The sequence below is a fragment of the Carya illinoinensis genome, chromosome 1, assembly GCF_018687715.1.
Source record: "Carya illinoinensis cultivar Pawnee chromosome 1, C.illinoinensisPawnee_v1, whole genome shotgun sequence".
Taxonomy (NCBI): Eukaryota; Viridiplantae; Streptophyta; class Magnoliopsida; order Fagales; family Juglandaceae; genus Carya; species Carya illinoinensis.
Genome location: NC_056752.1, coordinates 39,122,306 through 39,139,766, shown reverse-complemented (window position 1 = coordinate 39,139,766; position 17,461 = coordinate 39,122,306). Strand labels below are relative to the sequence as shown.

The following is a 17,461-nucleotide window of genomic DNA, read 5'->3' as shown; positions in this document are numbered from 1 at the left end:
AAATTGAGGGGGGCCCATCCTCTGTTGTCTGTCATTTTTGTAACGTTGAGGTAAAACACTGGCGTTTTCATCTCTGCTATTACAGATGAATAATGTTCATCATCCATGGAGAGGGTGCAAGATGAGTCTCATTTGTTATAGGCTAAGTCTCACCAAGACAGCTCCCTCCAGAATTCCATTGCCCTCCTCCTCTGCAAGGTGGACAGCTGTGAGTCAATCAGCCTGCCCTCTATGAATTTGGCAATATGTTCATTCTTCTCCTACAAACGCTGAAAAGTTCAGTGTTAAGTTTTCCCCTGAAGTTCAACTTTACCCGAAATGTGAAGCTGAATATCCCTGGAAAAAGGCCCTTGTATAAACTTTATTAATGCAGAAAACATAAAATAGGATGTCAAATATGAAGCTGTTGTTTAAGAAAAGGATAGCGCCAGACACAGCCAATTCCCCAGCCTTTGCAGTCCTTGTTTCTAAATGCTTCAGAACTATTTAGCTCATATCTGTATTTCTTAACCTGATACAACTCTTTTATCACTTCACTTTAAAAAATTCATCCTAGAGATTTAAGTCAAATCTAAACCTGACCTACAAAATCTAAGTCATATATCTCACTTCAACAATAAAGCAGAAAAATGAAGTAAATGAAAGAAAAACAGAGTAAATTTGCAGCAAACGCATTTAATTGCTAGTAAAGAACAAAGATTTATAAATCTCCTTTAGACTTACTCTAAATCTGAAAGAATAAAATCCTTGAGTCTTGCCTTCCTAAAACTTAATAGATTCTATTTTTATCCTTCAATGAATCTCTGAGGCCACATGTTCCTATTCAAGGAGTCCCCCACAGAGACCAACTTCTTCCCTCTCAACATGCGCAACATTTTTCTTCCACTAAACCAGTATAGTTCAGTAAAGACAACAATAAAAGAACTTAAAAACAAAACCCTAACCATGTGCCTAGAAAAGAATAAAAACAAGTGCACCTTGGGATTCGACATCGTGTGGCTTCCACCGGCATCTGAGATAGTCGAATCTACCCGGCGGTTCTTGAAACCGTTGAAGGTGTCACGAAGATACTGGCAAAGCCCGGGTGGATAAAGAGGGCTATTATCATCTAAGACCCAAGTAATATCAAAGATATTGCCGGAAGAGAGGTCACGTATCATATCAGACTCTGTTTTGGCTGAATTCCCACGAGTTCGTTGGCTGTGATGAGCGAAGAGGGCGTGCAGTTTACTGCACGAGCCCACAAAAAAATTGGTGTTAAAAGAATTTATCGAAGAGAAGGAAGAGACGCGGTTGGAGGTGAAGAGAAACAGTGAAGCGAGAGTGGCCGCGGGGAAGTAGTCATTGGCGAGGGATGATGAGACGAGGAAGGAGAGAGGGAGAAGTGGTACTAAATGGCGGGTTATTGGGAATGAGAGATGGCAATGGAGGGTTCTTGGGGATTCTAAGAGGGTGGTGGAGAGGTTCTGGAGATGATTTTTGGTGGTTTATACATGGAGGGAGAGGGAAGTTGTTGCAGATTTGATTGCGAGGAAGTGTATGTTTTGGAGGGAAGGAAGATGGGGTAGTATTGGTCATGGGCTATTTTGACGACAAATTTCTTTTGGAGGTTAAACTCAGTGATGGAATAAAACCTACCTCACATACGAGACAATGTGTCAATGGCTTACAATATTCCCAAGAATAGTCTCTGTCACATGGTTGAGGTCGAATCTCTCCTTTTTCCTCTTCCTCATAGGTGTACATATATCTACGTATATTCATATTCGGCTTCATATATAGAGCTTTCACATTATGATAGCAAACTTCTGCACATTTTATCAACTAATTTGGATCGTTTAGCCACGGCAACATTCTAAAACCAAGAAACTAGTCATGTTATTGATATAATTAGTATACATATCACGGCGATAAAAACCAAGGTTCCTGAAAGTTATTAATACAAGTAACACATAATATTAAGGTTGTTCTCATATGATCTATTCTTATCCAAAAATAAAATAAAAATAATAATTAAGGCAGTAAACCACGCCACAGAACCATCAGTCCAAGCCCAAAGACGATTTGATTTATGGCTTTCTGTGCATTGCTTGCTTCAGCTTGAATGTGCTCAGCCACATTAAAGTTACCTACAATATCCAAATTCAAACGCCAGATTACAATGCTTGACAATAACCAAAACAGAGATCAAAGATGTCTTAATCTACAGCCGAGTACAGCAACCAGTACCTCTTTCTGGGCCATTCCCACATGCTGCCTTGACTGTATCTCGGATATCCTGTATTGTGGCCTTGTTATAAAACAAAAAGTTGGTGAAGATGTTGTCAATGCAGCTCAGGACAAGGTTTGTCTCAGTCAGGCACGCTCCAGTGCAGTATTCATCGGTATGTTCAGGACCCACGTCGAGGTTTCCGCTCTCATTCAATCTATAGGATTCTTCACAGCTACTGTAAATCTGTGATTTTTATCCAAATGAAATCAAACCAAGCAATAGCGTGAGAAACTTCACAACGTGTAGGTGTTATGATGATGAATGAGTGAAGTTCTGCTTACATATTTATTATTGAAACACAGCAATGCTTTGGCAACAATTTGAGGAGGATCATACTCTTCATGAGTACCTCCGGTTTGAGGCCCTTGTTCAGCTGCCATCCCTGTCATGGATTGGTGCAAAATTAAGCTAAATAATCTTACCTGAAATCGAATCTATATGTTAAAATTGTGGGAGAAATTCATATATATTTCTTTGTTGCGTACCTAAGTTGGCGTAAAGAACAGAAACAAAGGTAAGAGCTACAGCCAAAGGCCAGAGTACTCTTATGATAACTGAGATCGCCATGGCAGGAGTTTGCAGGGAATTTGAAATGGTGGAAGAAAGGGATGCTTTGGAGGGAGCTATATATCAATGCAGCTTTACCAACCTTAAATTATGGTGACTTGGTTCCCGTTTGATGAATTTCTAGAATGATTCACCTAACCTATAATACTAATGGTGTGCATCAATTGAACAAATGACACATCTCTGGCCGTGTGTACGTGATTCCTATGGTACTCATGTCTGATCAACTAATTAGCTACACCCACAAAGAAGAAGATTGGAAAATCACATCAATTTCACTTAAACTGTCATTACACACAAATTATCATGAGTCGTCCCATTTTTCTCTTAAAAACAAAAAATTACCCCTAAAAACTCTCAAAAAAGATAAAATATCCCTATATATCCCAATAAAATATTTGAAAAATAAACTAATTTTTTTTATAAAAATAAATTATTTAAACTATTGATCTTTTTTCATGTGTTTTTACGTTTTTTTTTTTTTTTTTTATCTTTTTTGATTTGTTAGTAAAAAAATATTCACGTTTTTCTGTTTTATGTTCTTGAAATTCTGTTTGAAAAAAAGAAGTGTTTTTCAAATTGTTATTTTATTGCTTTAACTTTTTATTATTTTTCAAGTCTTTTATGAAATGGGTTAGATTACAATTTTTTTATAGTAATTTGACGGGCTAGCTAGATGATTGCCAAAATTACTAATAACTTGAAGATGATTGCGAACTGGATGGGAGTGCTTTGTGTATTTTTTTTCCCTGTTAATTTTATATGTTTATATATATATACATATATATATATTATCCTTATTAGATAAAATGAGTATTTTTGAGATGAAAAATTCTATTTGTTATCTTTTACACTGCACACCAATACGTGATTTATCATTTTTGCCCTTCTATTTAAAGACACACAAATTGATATGTAAATATGTTTGTCTGTTTAAATAGAAAGGCAAAAATAACAAATCACATGTTAATATATGATGTGGAAATAAAAAATAACATTTTTGTTTTACGATAGAATCGATATCGGAATGCACTAATTGGTAAGAAGGAAGGAAATAGTTTGGTGAATTGGCATGAAAATTAAAGAAAACTACTACCTGGTGTACTGTTGTTGCCCGTGTTAAGAGTAAAATTGGAAGTAATGGAGACGACTACGTGAGAGAGGGAGCAGATAGAATGCAAGTCACCAACCATTACTTGCCCACAACTAGATCTCTAATATTTGAGCGCCAACAAAATCAAACCTAAAAAGCTGTCCTTCTCCTTCAATTCTTCACACTTCCACATGCAAGTTTAAGGCAACGTCGTTCCATTTGTGAGAGATCAATCGATACACATATATCCCGTGCTCGGCTCATTGTAAACCTCTGATCAACTTGGTACATGGCCCTATGAACAGTCATAGGTTGATACATGCTGTTAATTCTTCTAGAGACCAGAATCTTGCTTGCAATCTCTTTTCTTCTCCATTGACAGAAATAAAATAGAAGGATAAATAGTTCCTATTTCATTTTATAAACATTACTTCACATGAGACAAAATAGAAAGAGATGAGATATTTTATAGAAGTAAATTCCATGTCTTTATGTTATATGTTAGATCGTTTTTACAATAAAAATTTATTTATAATTTAATATATCACATCGAGGTATGTCAATTTGTGAGTTTACATTTTTGTGACCAATTATTTTCCATATAACAATATTTGTGTGAGAAAGAGAGCATTAAAATATGTAAAATACATGTTAGAAACAGGCAGCCCTTTTGATTCCTCAAAACATCTTTATCCTGTAAAAATAAAATAACATCATCTTATACTAATTAGAGTATCAGAGGGATTATGTACAAAAATGGCAAATCGTTCAAACAGGATTCCATGACATTGACAAGCCCTTAAGAAGTAAACTTGGAGAAGTAAATTTGTTTATGAATATATAATAGGATTTTTGAGTGTTGTTTTAATAATTATTTATATGATTCTTAAAGTTATGTAATCACGAATTTTATTACTCACAAGTTAGTGTGAATCACATTATTTTATTGCGAGACAATTAATTGCAAATAACCCTACAAATAAAGCCCACAAAGGCTTTGGTCCTCTAAGCCCAAATCTTATGTGCCCTTTGTCATGCACTATTGTGGAGAATAAGCTGCCAAACTAGAGAGGACGGCATATTTCTTAATTAGAAATTGAATAATATTATATATTGTGTAAATATAGTATAATTATTTGAAAAAATATATAATTTTTTATTAAAAAATTAATTTTTTTCATGTAAATCTATTATTTATTTATTTTTTAAAAATAACTACACAATATTTACACATTCATAATTACAAATATTATCTTTCTTAAAAATTAGTTCACTTCTATGTCACAATTATGTCATATGTGACGTAAGCAGGCTCATCATAATTAAGTCATATGTACAGTGACGTGAGGTGTGAGCAAATGATTGATTGTAGAGAAGTAGAAAGATAAAGATTAGAAGGGTCTAAAGATAAGGCGAGAGTGGATAGCCAACTATCCATTATTAACCTATTTTGTTTCTGTGAGGTCATAAGTCGTTTTCCTTATCTTTATTGTCCATATATTTGGCTCAATTGCAAATAAGTCGACAAAATTCCGTAACGGCTAATTTTTTTCCTCATGAGTCACTTATTTCACTTCCCAGATTGCCCTGATCTAGTATATTTTATTTTATTTTTATTTATTTTTTTAATAATTAAGGAAGTGACTAATAGGTAGTGAATGGAAGTATTTTAAACTTAAGATATTATTATTTGGTTGAATTACGTTCGGATGTCATGAGTATTAACATCTATACGAAACAACATTCTCTAACTTGCGCACACATTCACTTTTCGTGCGTACAAATATGCACCAATGTGTGAATGTATGTGCATAACGTTCGAACATCTTTTATTATTAATCACTTCATTTTTTTTTTTAATCTAACTCATTGCTCCGAAAGTTCTTATAGGAACATATGATTGAGTTGCATTTTGTTTCTGAAGAATCATCTCCCAGTGAGATCAAGATATTTACCCTAGTCCTTGGGCCCAAGTTTGGTTATGTGAGAGAATTGTGAATTTTTTTCCAGCATTTAGGTTCAACATTCATGACATCAAGTTCTGAACTGAATAATTTTACCGAAGATTTAGATTCTGTGTGACAAGAGATTAAGGCAAGATAACGACTAAGAGTTGGAGATGCGTTTACAACAAAAGGAATAAAAAGAATACGTCTTGAAGTACGTACAAGAACAATATCAGAATGAGATGATGATGAAAGAATAAGAAGATCTGATGCTTAATCTTTTTATTTTATTCCTTGAACTTCAAAAACAATTTCAATTATTATCCATGTTTTTATGATAGAATTTGTACAATTTTCAATATATAATTATCGTTTAAGCATTTCTTAATTTATTTTAAATTTACATTTAAATGTAAACCTACAATGTTAGAATGTAATGGCAACCATTTGGTTTTATATTCGAATAGAAACAAATTAGAATGTGTGATGAAAAACATCCGAACAAAGACGACCGCGATATTCAAAGATGCGGCACACTACATGCAAATGTAGTTTTGTACATCCGAATCCTACTCATTTAACGTTTGAACAAAATTTAAAGTAACTTCCTAATTAATTACAATGTAACATGAAAAATTTTATTTACAATCCCCACTTAGAGACTGTATGTATATGTCTTTTATTAAAAGAAAAAAAAATCATTTTAAGAGAGATATTTTAATAATTTTAAAAATTTTTAAAGATAAAATTACCTATACATGCATTATAGTCTCTAAATAAAAGACTGTGCATAGCATTGTTTATGTAATATTATAACATTAGATAACCAACATCCAAATAATGGTTACGTTCGAACTACTTTTACCTTATTGTTCGCACTAATATATAATATAATTACATTACGTTTGAATCATGTATATCTTCTACGATATTTGAGGAAAACGTTCGAAAGTATAATTTGTATGTTTGAATGTTATTTGGGTGACGTAAATGAACAACAAAAATTTGGGTGTCATGTTCAAACGTTAAACTAAACGGAAGAAATAAAACCGTCACAAATAATATTTTATATGATGGTTAAACAGTAAATTGACATAACATCTATTTGGTGACACGATTCTTACGTCGAGTAGGTGCAGTATTTTTCCATCACCAAAAGTATTTAGTGTCGGTTTTGTTTACGATTTCATTCGTCACAAATGATACAAAATCTATTGTAGTGCATAAAGTAGGGACGAAAACTTTTTATTAGAATTTAGAAGTTGATTGCACACATAAAAAAGTGGGCTGTATGCCATTTTATGAACAGTATATGAGTTTTAGTAAATAACATTACTTATACACAACTTCTTTATTAATTCCTGATCGAACAGTACGGTTCTACTGCACCTGCAACATCCACACCAATTAATCGAGTAAACACCTCAAAGATATATAACATACAAAGTGGTTTGATCGAACTCATGTATATCAAAAAGCATTAATTTGCAATTGGGCATGAATAGTACTCACCAGCATCCCGGCCAGATGTGCAAGCAGGTCTCCTGGGAGGCAGTTGTTGGTGCGGTGTTCTCTGCATGCAGATGAATGTCATATGATTGGCTTGATCATAATTTTGAAAGAAGGTGGTCATTTCTAAGCATGTTACATTAAAACCTTTAATGTTATACCTGTAATTTTGGTCGCAAGGTCTCTACTGCTGCTGTTGATTTCTGATTTACTCCAGCACCTTGCTGTACACCATTTGCATACAATTTTTATTTTCCAGAAAAAAAGGGGCTTCCCAACAGATAGCTAAGTAATACATATATATCAAGGTCGACCATGAGCTAATTAAGAAATTAGTTAAATTCATGGGAGCAATCACCTTGCATAATGCCCAGTCCGCCGAATCAAAGAATGCACGTTCATGATCCTAGAACCACACAAGAAAACTTATAGCATATTTCTTCACATTACAGTACTTCAATCTAAAATTATACAGAACCATGTTATATATGCATACATATATATATAAATATATATGTTTGGAGATGTGGAAGTGGTGTTGATGATTTACATTTGAAATCAATGGCTTTTTCTTTGGCACGAGTCCCCCGTACTTATTCCCTGTAGTTGTCGCCTGCTGTGATAATACACCCAAAAATGAAAATTTTTGAAGATTAGAGAAGGCGTCTAGAGATTAATTTTAGCTAAGCTTGAGTACTTAGTATAAGTAATTAAACCAGTACTAATTCGTATAATAAGAATTAATACTAATTGGACTATGAATCTTTCTTTTATCAAGCTGTTTGAACATGTTGTTTATGGAATCGTGGAAGTAAATTAATTAAAACAGTTCTAATAGAACTTGAGGCAATTCAAGGTCATATAAAAGCAGAACAATTATTAATCAAGAAATCGAAGAGTAATGCTAGATATATACAATCTTTGGCCGGTGCACAAGATTCGTACACTCATTTTTTTAAAAAAAATTGGATCTATTATTAAAAAATTAATTTTTTTTAAGTTCATATTTACTCTAATTTTTTAAAAGAAAATGCGTGTGACTTGCATATTCTAGTACTGCAAATAGCATCTATTTACTATAAATATTGGGTTCATAATTAGAGAGCATTGAGTAACATTTTTACTATAGTTGGTCCTATAATAAAAAACAAATTGGCCTAAGTATCCATTAAATAAGAAAATTCAGAGGATTAAAGTAAAAGCTAATTGGAGGGAACTTTTCTTGTCCACACGAACTAATTAAAACCAACTCAACTTGCGTATGAACTTTGCATACTTTGAATTGTTCCACCAAGTACATGATTCACTTGTCTTTTGCCTTAGATAAGAAAGCTAGCCGCCTTGACTAGGTTTATGAAAGCTTAAACCTAACCTAGAATTCAAAGCATTAATTACTAATACAAAGAAAATCCACTGAATTTGATTAGGTCCTATAAAATGTACATTCAGAAAAGTCAGCAAAAAATGATACGTAGAACTATTCCATTCACAGAAATCCAATTGAAATTGTCCATTCAGATGTTCACATTAATTTGGCTGCTAAGTACATATATAATTGGTCAAATCTTGGTCAAATATGCAGTTTCCTACCTTTGAATAATTCCAAAAGCATGCACGAGCATTAAAAAGTTTGGCATGAATTTTCGACAACCTTTTGAATTACAATTGAATTAGTGGGAGTTTGGTTATGAATAAGTTACACCAAAATAACAATTAAATATTAAAGAAGGGAATTTTATTTATATATTTTTTTGTACATTTTATTGATATAATTAATCAAAATAATTATTTTATATTAAAAAAAAGTGACACAACCAATTTCATTAATAAAATACGTAAAAAATACGTAAAAATCACTTTACATAACATTTCTAATCAAAGAATTACATTTTTTTTTTGGACAAACTAATAATTGACCAAAACTTTAGAAAATAAAAGTCCAGGTAAACAACGTGGACAGACTATCTACCCGTTAGCCGTTGGGCTGTGATACTTTTACGTTATTGGTCCATGTAGGTGAATCTCTTGCCGACAAATCAATTGTGTGTATGATCAAAACGTATACTGTGTCGTGTCATATTATTAGCCGTTGGATGTAGGACCCAGTCGACCCACAAATATCTAAAGTATACACATAGATTCAAGACGAAAACTCCATAAGGAAAATATATATGATTGGTGTTTATCTCGGGCCCATAAGTCACAATTTGGAATTGAACCGACAAATCAACAGTAAAGGAATTAAATGTACTTAAAAAAAAAAAGGAAATATTCAATTAATCCATTTAAATAAAGATAAAAATAGGGGTGTATGTCCATGTCCATATATGCATGGTGGGCCATATGCATATGATTTAGTCATGCAATAGTAACACAACGCATACATGATACCGTGGCATAGCAATCCTGCCCATCACTCAAATCAAAGAGGTTGAAAGCCCTCCAAATAAAAGGTTGAGATTGATAGTTCATGGGTGGTTGGTTTGTGTCTTGGTTAATGCTCAAAACCACCAGAACCCATATATGGTTTCTGAGTATTTTCACACACATGGTGGATCATTCATTCTCTGGTCTTTGTTTACGCATGGCTATATACGAGAAAGATGATGGTGAGCAGAATTTAGACGTAGTACGTACCTCATGGTCTTGGGAAGCAAAATAATCTTCATGACCTGTACTGTTGCAATCAGCCATCTCAGCTCTTCCTGTGAAAGCAACTCACGGGCATTAAACATGGAAATTAAGAAACAGAATTCGGCCTTAATTAAGACTATGCCAGCATATAATGTAATAGGAAAACCTTGACGTTTAGTATATCACAGAGAGAGAGAGAGAGAGAGAGAGAGAGAGAGAGAGAGAGAGCACCGATTCAGAGAGTTACAAAATGGGTAGAAGGTAAACCTAATTAATAGAAGGCAGGGCAGCCACAAGTATAGTAGATGGAAAAGAAAAGTAAGAGAAACAGATGGGGAGGATCTTGGCATTACCTTGCAGAAGGAGAAAAGCAGGAGATGCAAGAGGAAGAGAGCCCAAAAGTGTGAAAAAGGAACCAATAAGAGAGAGAGAGAGAGAGAGAGAGAGAGAGAGAGAGAGAGAGAGAGAGAGAGAGAGATGGAAGAATGCGTAGGATTGAGTGAGAGGCCAAGTAAGAATATTATATATAGGTGGAAGATTAGATATGTGATGTGGAGGCTAAGGTACCAAAAAAAAAAAAAAAGGAATATAAAAAGAAAAATAAAAATTGCAGATAAAATCCGGCCTCTACAACTACAAGCGCGGCCTATGAGATAGGGGTGGGTGAGAGTACTGAAGTCGGAAGTTTTAGGGGGTGGTGGAAGAGTACTTATGGGGGTGGGACACTAAAATTATTACACACCGAACAAGGAATTAAAATTTAATTAATTAATTAATTACTTACAGGTTATATATATATATATATATATATATATATTTGGCCTTGAGCCCCTTCGAGTATGAGTATTAGTTGGTCATGATCTATATACCTGGCCGGTACGATCTGGGCCCCTAATTCACCCCCTCGAACCGACAAACTCGAACTCGCATTTTCCCTTTACACAAACATCAAATTTATAATTGGCCTCTTGTGCTACATTCAAATATGATTTTGTGAGAGGGGATTATGTACAAATATGATTTTGTGAGGGGATTATCACATACAAGCAGACGCATGGTTCGGGGTTCCTGCTGCATTTACGAGTACCGCGCGCAGCCCACTTTGAAGGGCAGTATTGTGATCTGGTTTGCAAATTATGAGTGCATGGAGTACATTTCATTGGGATGTAAATCTATGATATTTAATACATTCCAAAGGGGAGAGGGGGGGTCATATGAGTAAGTGTGTTTAAATAAATTGGTCAGGAAGGCCATTCTCCATGTCATCTGATCAGCATGGCATGCAAGCAGCGTATCCCAGAAAAAGGTGGATGAGGCTTTCTTCAGTTATCAGGCATAAAGGGCATTGGCCGAAGCTTCCTCATTGTCCATGCATGCATGTTATTCATCGATTAATTTCTTGTTAAGGTGTCATCCATCTTTCTCTTTTTGCTTTAGGACTCTTTACACCAAAATTGACTAATTTCTTAATTTTATTAACAATTTGGCAACTTTGATATATCACTACGTAGTATATGGTCAATCCAATGCCTGATTGGTATAACAAGTTAACCCGCTAGTTGGTTTACCATATATGGAGTTAAAACAGCAACGAGATTATTGAAAAGAGAAACTGGCTAGCTAAATTGTTTGAGAGTGAAAGAAGACTTCAAGTTTTCAGAAAATTAGAAAGAAAGACTTCAAATTCATATTCATGGCATAGGCATTGATCACTCAAGAATGTGATGCAAATTAACAACAAACCTTAAATCCAATCTTCAAATCTTTTGATTTGAAGTCAGAACTCCTAAATCCAAATCCAGCTGGTTCCAATACACACCCTTCGCCTATTTATTGAACATTTGTAACGTCCTATATGTCTTCACATATGGAACGTATGGAGACCCAAATATCACATTACAACTAGAACAAATAAAAATAATATATACTAATTTGTTCTTTTCTTGGCCAATTATTGATAAAAAGGAATTCTACCCTTCTAGATGAAGATCATGTGGTCATTCATGGTTACCTTAGATTCAGTTACCATCATAAGTTTTACGGTCGTGCAGGATTGATATCTTCTAGACTTGCTTGGACTGAAATCGAATGCTCAAGATCTCCGATTTGAAGTTTATGTTCACCCATTGGAATTTTTCGAATCCCATTTTTATCAACGACGCTGAGGTGCTTGCACACTTGAACATCAATCTTGACTTGTTGCATACTCCCAGCTGCAACATTAACTTTCTCAAAGCCTATTAATTGCTTGTTAGTAAACCACATCCCGGGAGGTGGGGTTGAGAATAGAAGAAGCGAAAAACTCCCATGCAAAGTTCCTGTATTTTTCACATCAATGTGAATGGGTATTATGAGTTCATCGCAGTTAGTGTTCTTGATCTTGACACCATTGCTAATCATGGAGGAGTTTTTCAAGGCATGGAGGCTGGCATGGGGGACAGTGACAGAAACATCCTTTGGAGCATGGGCTAGTCCCAGGTTGAATTTGGTGTAGCTCAAGCCGTAGCCAAAAGGGAACACCACAGGACCCTTGTAGAATCTGTAGGTACGACCAGGATAGCCTTTGAATGGATTTGCTCGCATGTCCATGATTGTCATTGGCAGCCTTGCTACGTAGCCTTCTGGGTACCATGTCATTGGAAGTCTTCCTCCTAGAGAAATAGAGCAATCACATAATTGGAAGCATTAGTTAACTTGTTGATTAGACCAAGTGAGTAAAAATACAATGTCATGTGCAATGGGTACCTGGATTGGTTGTACCAAACAAAACATCTGCAATGGCAGCTCCTCCAGCTTGACCAGGATAGCCAGCCCATAGGATGGCACTGATTTGGGGATCGAACTTTGCAAATGACACATCAATAGGTCCACCACTCATCAACACCAACACAGTAGGCCCTTTGGAGGCTTTGGACACCCTTGAAACAAGCTCTTGTTGGTATCCTGGCAAGAGGAGCCCTAACCTGTCTCTGGACTCCGCCTCAATAGATTGGTCCAATCCCATTACCAAAATGGTTGCATCAGCTTGCCGGGCTGCAGCCTCCGCGTCTTCAAATCCTTGTACCCCATTGCAGGCAACATTGTCGCACCCAACTCGGTGAATGGTCTTAGCATATCTCCCTATGCCTTGTAGTGGGCTTGTGTAACCACATGCAACACCTGAATCAAACAGAAAATTAAAAAAAGATTTGAATACAATTAGAGATCATGTCATTGTTTCTAATACTGTCAAAGTTTTTTCTTCAAACATGTCATAATGCACGAAAAAATTTACCCAACCAACAAAATCAAAAGAAATGAGTCCACCCATTTAAGACCCCCAACTAGTAAATGACTTTTTCTCAACAAAAATGGATACATGACTTACCAGCATAATTGCCTATCATTGTAGCTGTAACATCGGAATTGGGCCCAATAACTGCTACAGTCTGGTGAGACTTGGTGGACAGTGGCAATGATGACCCACGATTTTTGAGTAGAACGATACCTTGTCTAGCAGCCTCAAGGGCTAGCTGTTGGTGGGCTGGGCTGCATACATCTTTTGAGCCCAAGTGCTCAAACGGATGTGCTGATCGCTCCCCATCAAACATACCTAACCTCATTTGCACCGCAATTGTGTTTGCTAATGCATTGTTAACGTCAACTTCACTTAACAGGCCTCTTCTCACAGCTTGCTCTGTGTGCACTGCCAAGAAGTTTCCACAGTCCAAATCCAAGCCTGCAAAATATCACATGATGCCCCTTTACGACACAATAATAAGCTAATTGAACTCCAATTGATTTATTTATACAACTTAGCTAATAAAACTTTCTATAACTACATTTAATTTAAATGATTAAAGATAATATATTAGTAGTAACTGATCTTTATTTTTAATTTTTTTCATTGACCTGCTTTGATTGAATCTGCAGCCGCTTCTTCTGGTGAAGCTGTGTAATGTTGCTTTTCATATAGAACTTGTACTGAGTCACAGTCTGAGACGATGTATCTGTATGGCCCATCACCAAAGTAATGAATGGTGGATAGAAGAGATCATACAAATATAAAAAGTTATTTCACAAATATGAAAAGTGTAATGGGCCATTGGGCCCTGCATGTTTCAGGTAAGGTGGGTTTCACTCACCCATTTAGGTGCCACTCTCCCCGGACAATGCCTTTGAGTAGATTAGGATCAACACAGGTGGGCTTTCCATTGACCTGATTGTATGAGCACATTATACTGGCAACTTTCCCTTCCAGCACACATGCCTCAAATGGTACATTATAGGTGTCCTCCAAGTCCTGCTTACTGACCTACACACACCAAAACGCAACCTCTTTCAGCCAAATAATTTGAAGAGAGAGAGAGGAAGTAACATAACCGATTTGTGCAGTACAAGTTCAGTTAGAAAGGAATCAATCATCGCAATTAGAACCCCACAAGTCATATAGCATATTTTGAAAGGAAAAATCTAGTTGCAAACATAATTATATATTAATATGTACATCAATCTAATGCGATTGGTCAAAAATTAATTTTTATTAAAAATATTGTTAATTTAAATTTTGAATATAAAGAAATCAGTATTGGTACGCAGATTAGTACGCGATTTTACTTGTACATAACAAAACTCATTTTAAAATTATGCCATGTATGCATCATGTTTATCCTTATCAGATATGAATACCACCTATGACACATTTAGGACAGTTCAAGAAAACGACCTGCTATAGGACTGCGTACGACGTGCAAGCAAGTACTTTGATAAAAGACTTTAACAGACTAAAGCCTAAAGCAAAATAAAGTTTTCAGTAGCCTATCAATTACTAATTGCGTGCAAACACAAACGTGTTTCTGTATATATATATATATATATATAGCAAATTATCTGAATAGGTTGAAAGTTGCTTAATTACTCTGGCATTGAAATGGAGGCGATCCACCCGGTTCCAATTATCAAGATCATAGGCCGTGTAGTGTTTGCAACATGCAGCAACCTTAAGCTTATCTCCAGCATCATTGCCTTGGAGTCCCTGGACATATCTAGCTGCATATTTTGAGGCCAAAAGTGGGTCTTCTCCGGGTGTTTCTTGGCCCCGACCCCATCGAGGATCTCGTAATATGTTCACGTTTGGGCTCCAATATGTCAAACCAGCCGTTCCTTCATTGTACATTGCTCTAGCTTCATCAGACACCACCTATACATGATGTACAAATTAACCAAGTCACCAAAGTCTAATATATGATTTAAAAAAACAACAATAACCACCACGATTACATAACCATTATGTTTTGTCTAACGGCAATTATTAGTAGTGAATGCTCATATTAATCATGTTAGCCAGCTGAAACTAGCATGCACGTAGAACTTGCAAGCTTGGGACAAAAAACCAGTCAAAGTTTCAATAAAAAATAAAGAAAAATCCTTATGCATGTACCTCTCCAATTTTCTCCCAAAGTGACTCATTGAAAGCAGCAGCAGTGGTGATGACTTGAGGAAAGCTGGTGGCTGCAGGAAAGGCCCCACCAAATTTAACACCTGGGCCCACATTGGACACCCCATGAAGCGCTTCCGACCACCACTCATAGCTCTGAATGCCCAGCCTGGGCACCGCTGAGGCATTGTTCACCAGCAGCGTAATCTTCTCCTGCAATGTCAACCGCCCGATCAAGTCTCTTACTCTCACATGTATAGGCAGCGATGCCTTACAGAAATCGAGGTTCCCTGTCAACTCCTCCTGAGGGTTGCATGCTAATAGTGATCGAGCCTCTATGGCGCTAAAGGAAACAGAGAAAAGAGTGAGAAGCAAAAGAAGTGGAAAGAAGGTAAATGAGTGCTTCATTTTGTTGTGAGCCTTATGGGGCTAACAAGAGGCGCTTGGTTTGATTTTGGGATGAGTTACAAACTTCTTGGTGCATGCCTCTATATATAGAGATAGTTCCCTAGAATTACTTCGCGCCTAATTCGATTAAAGGGATAGGATTCATTAGCTTTACACGTCAGATTATGAAATTTAAAGAGTGAAGTAAACAGGATGAGAGAGAGAGAGAGAGAGAGAGAGAGAGAGAGAGAGAGAGAGAGAGACGCAGGTATTGATTGGAAAGTAGTCAGTTGGAGGAGCAAGTACGATAAACAACTAGATTACCCATCACCTTAATTTGGCAAAGCAAGAAATGGTCTTAGATCATATATCGGTCATAAAGTTCGCGGACAGAGCGAAACTGATCTTTTAAATTATTACGATTTGGTTTGTTGCGTTTTAAATTTATTTAAATTAACAGATGAAGCCGATAACAAAGAAATGGGGAAAACATTTAGTAAAGTCATCGACCATTGCGCCGCAAAAACTACTTCTGCATGCCATATCAGACCCATGCAGAATATCTGTCTGTCCAACCACGCTTAGAGGTTGTACGTAATGGCCCGACCAAATTAAAATTTGGAAACGAACATAATGCATTTTCATAAATGTCAGTACCAATTAATGGATGGCCGTATTTCGTATTTCGTCTGAAGTTAGCAAGTCTAGCGTATCAGACATCAATGATCAATCCGATAACCTGCAAGATGGCTAGTGAGGAGACTGTTATCTAAATCTATCATCATGTTGTGTTGTATTTAATTCAGTTTTCTGTTTTTCATATTATCTTCAACAGTGCATGATGGCAAGCAAATGAAGTAGATTCTAGAGCTCATTCAATTATAACACACACTAACATATAATTTATTATTTTTATCATTCTATTTAAATATATAGAATATATTAATGTGTAAAAATATGTATTAAATAGAAAGATAAAAATGAAAACTAAGATAAAAATGAAAAATAAGGCGTGTGGGTTAGAATGATAAATAACATTTATTAATAAATAAAGAATAATGTTATATAAAACTCTAAAGTACGTGTGCATGCAAATCATGCATATTTCTTTTTAATACAAATTTTGCACGACCCTACCTTTATCATAAATAAAACATAAAGGAAGTAGATTTTGGGTAGAACTCGCAACTGCATGGGAGAAGGCGGCCGGCTACAAAATGTCAAATTTTCAAGCCAAATACTTTAAAATTGTACAGCAAATGATCTTGACTTGGTAGTAATCTTCAGCTTATATAAAGTAGACACATGGGTCCTTTGCATGATCTGATCCAATCCTTACAATTTATTTTTTTATTTTTTTTATTTTATAAGAGAGACATTAATTATGATTTGGTTTGTTGCGTTTTAAATTTATTTAAACTAATACATATATATTATCGTATGATTTGATTTGTTGCGTTTTAAATTTATTTAAATTAATAGATATGAAGCTGAGAATATTTTTTAAAAAAAATAATACGATCTAATCGTTGAATATTACAATTACTATATAGCCCTCATAAAGTAGTACTGTTTCAGATTGGCTTCGATCGTCGGATGACTCGGATCCCATGCATGTCAACAGATCGATCAGGGCT

The 17,461-nt window shown here is 35.5% G+C and overlaps 3 protein-coding genes across 6 annotated transcripts; all 3 read right to left on the bottom strand.

Moving 5' to 3' along the window:
* Positions 1 to 1,856: 1,856 nt before the first annotated feature.
* Positions 1,857 to 2,917, bottom strand: LOC122318265. The gene is made up of 4 exons (XM_043135491.1): positions 2,758 to 2,917; positions 2,554 to 2,654; positions 2,230 to 2,455; positions 1,857 to 2,129 (listed from the first exon to the last, which is right to left on the bottom strand). The coding sequence occupies exons 1-4, from the start codon at positions 2,837 to 2,839 to the stop codon at positions 2,014 to 2,016; spliced, it is 525 nt and encodes a 174-aa protein (XP_042991425.1). The 5' UTR covers positions 2,840 to 2,917; the 3' UTR covers positions 1,857 to 2,013.
* Positions 2,918 to 7,092: 4,175 nt separating this feature from the next.
* Positions 7,093 to 10,535, bottom strand: LOC122318247. Of its 4 annotated transcripts, none has more exons than XM_043135455.1 (7): positions 10,375 to 10,535; positions 10,025 to 10,092; positions 7,938 to 8,003; positions 7,746 to 7,793; positions 7,549 to 7,611; positions 7,391 to 7,451; positions 7,093 to 7,267 (listed from the first exon to the last, which is right to left on the bottom strand). In XM_043135455.1, exons 2-7 carry the CDS (start codon positions 10,079 to 10,081, stop codon positions 7,233 to 7,235), a joined length of 330 nt encoding a protein of 109 aa, XP_042991389.1. In that variant the 5' UTR covers positions 10,082 to 10,092; positions 10,375 to 10,535; the 3' UTR covers positions 7,093 to 7,232. The 4 variants fall into 4 exon arrangements, with proteins under 4 accessions (XP_042991389.1, XP_042991404.1, XP_042991413.1 ...); XM_043135470.1 differs by having other exon boundaries at positions 7,938 to 8,000; XM_043135479.1 differs by lacking the exon at positions 10,375 to 10,535 and adding an exon at positions 10,188 to 10,233 and having other exon boundaries at positions 7,938 to 8,000.
* Positions 10,536 to 11,674: 1,139 nt separating this feature from the next.
* LOC122318237 (beta-D-xylosidase 1-like) lies at positions 11,675 to 15,912 on the bottom strand. The gene is made up of 7 exons (XM_043135446.1): positions 15,441 to 15,912; positions 14,919 to 15,200; positions 14,146 to 14,315; positions 13,913 to 14,010; positions 13,389 to 13,739; positions 12,767 to 13,180; positions 11,675 to 12,672 (listed from the first exon to the last, which is right to left on the bottom strand). The coding sequence occupies exons 1-7, from the start codon at positions 15,843 to 15,845 to the stop codon at positions 12,059 to 12,061; spliced, it is 2,334 nt and encodes a 777-aa protein (XP_042991380.1). The 5' UTR covers positions 15,846 to 15,912; the 3' UTR covers positions 11,675 to 12,058.
* Between the last annotated feature and the right edge of the window lie 1,549 nt (positions 15,913 to 17,461).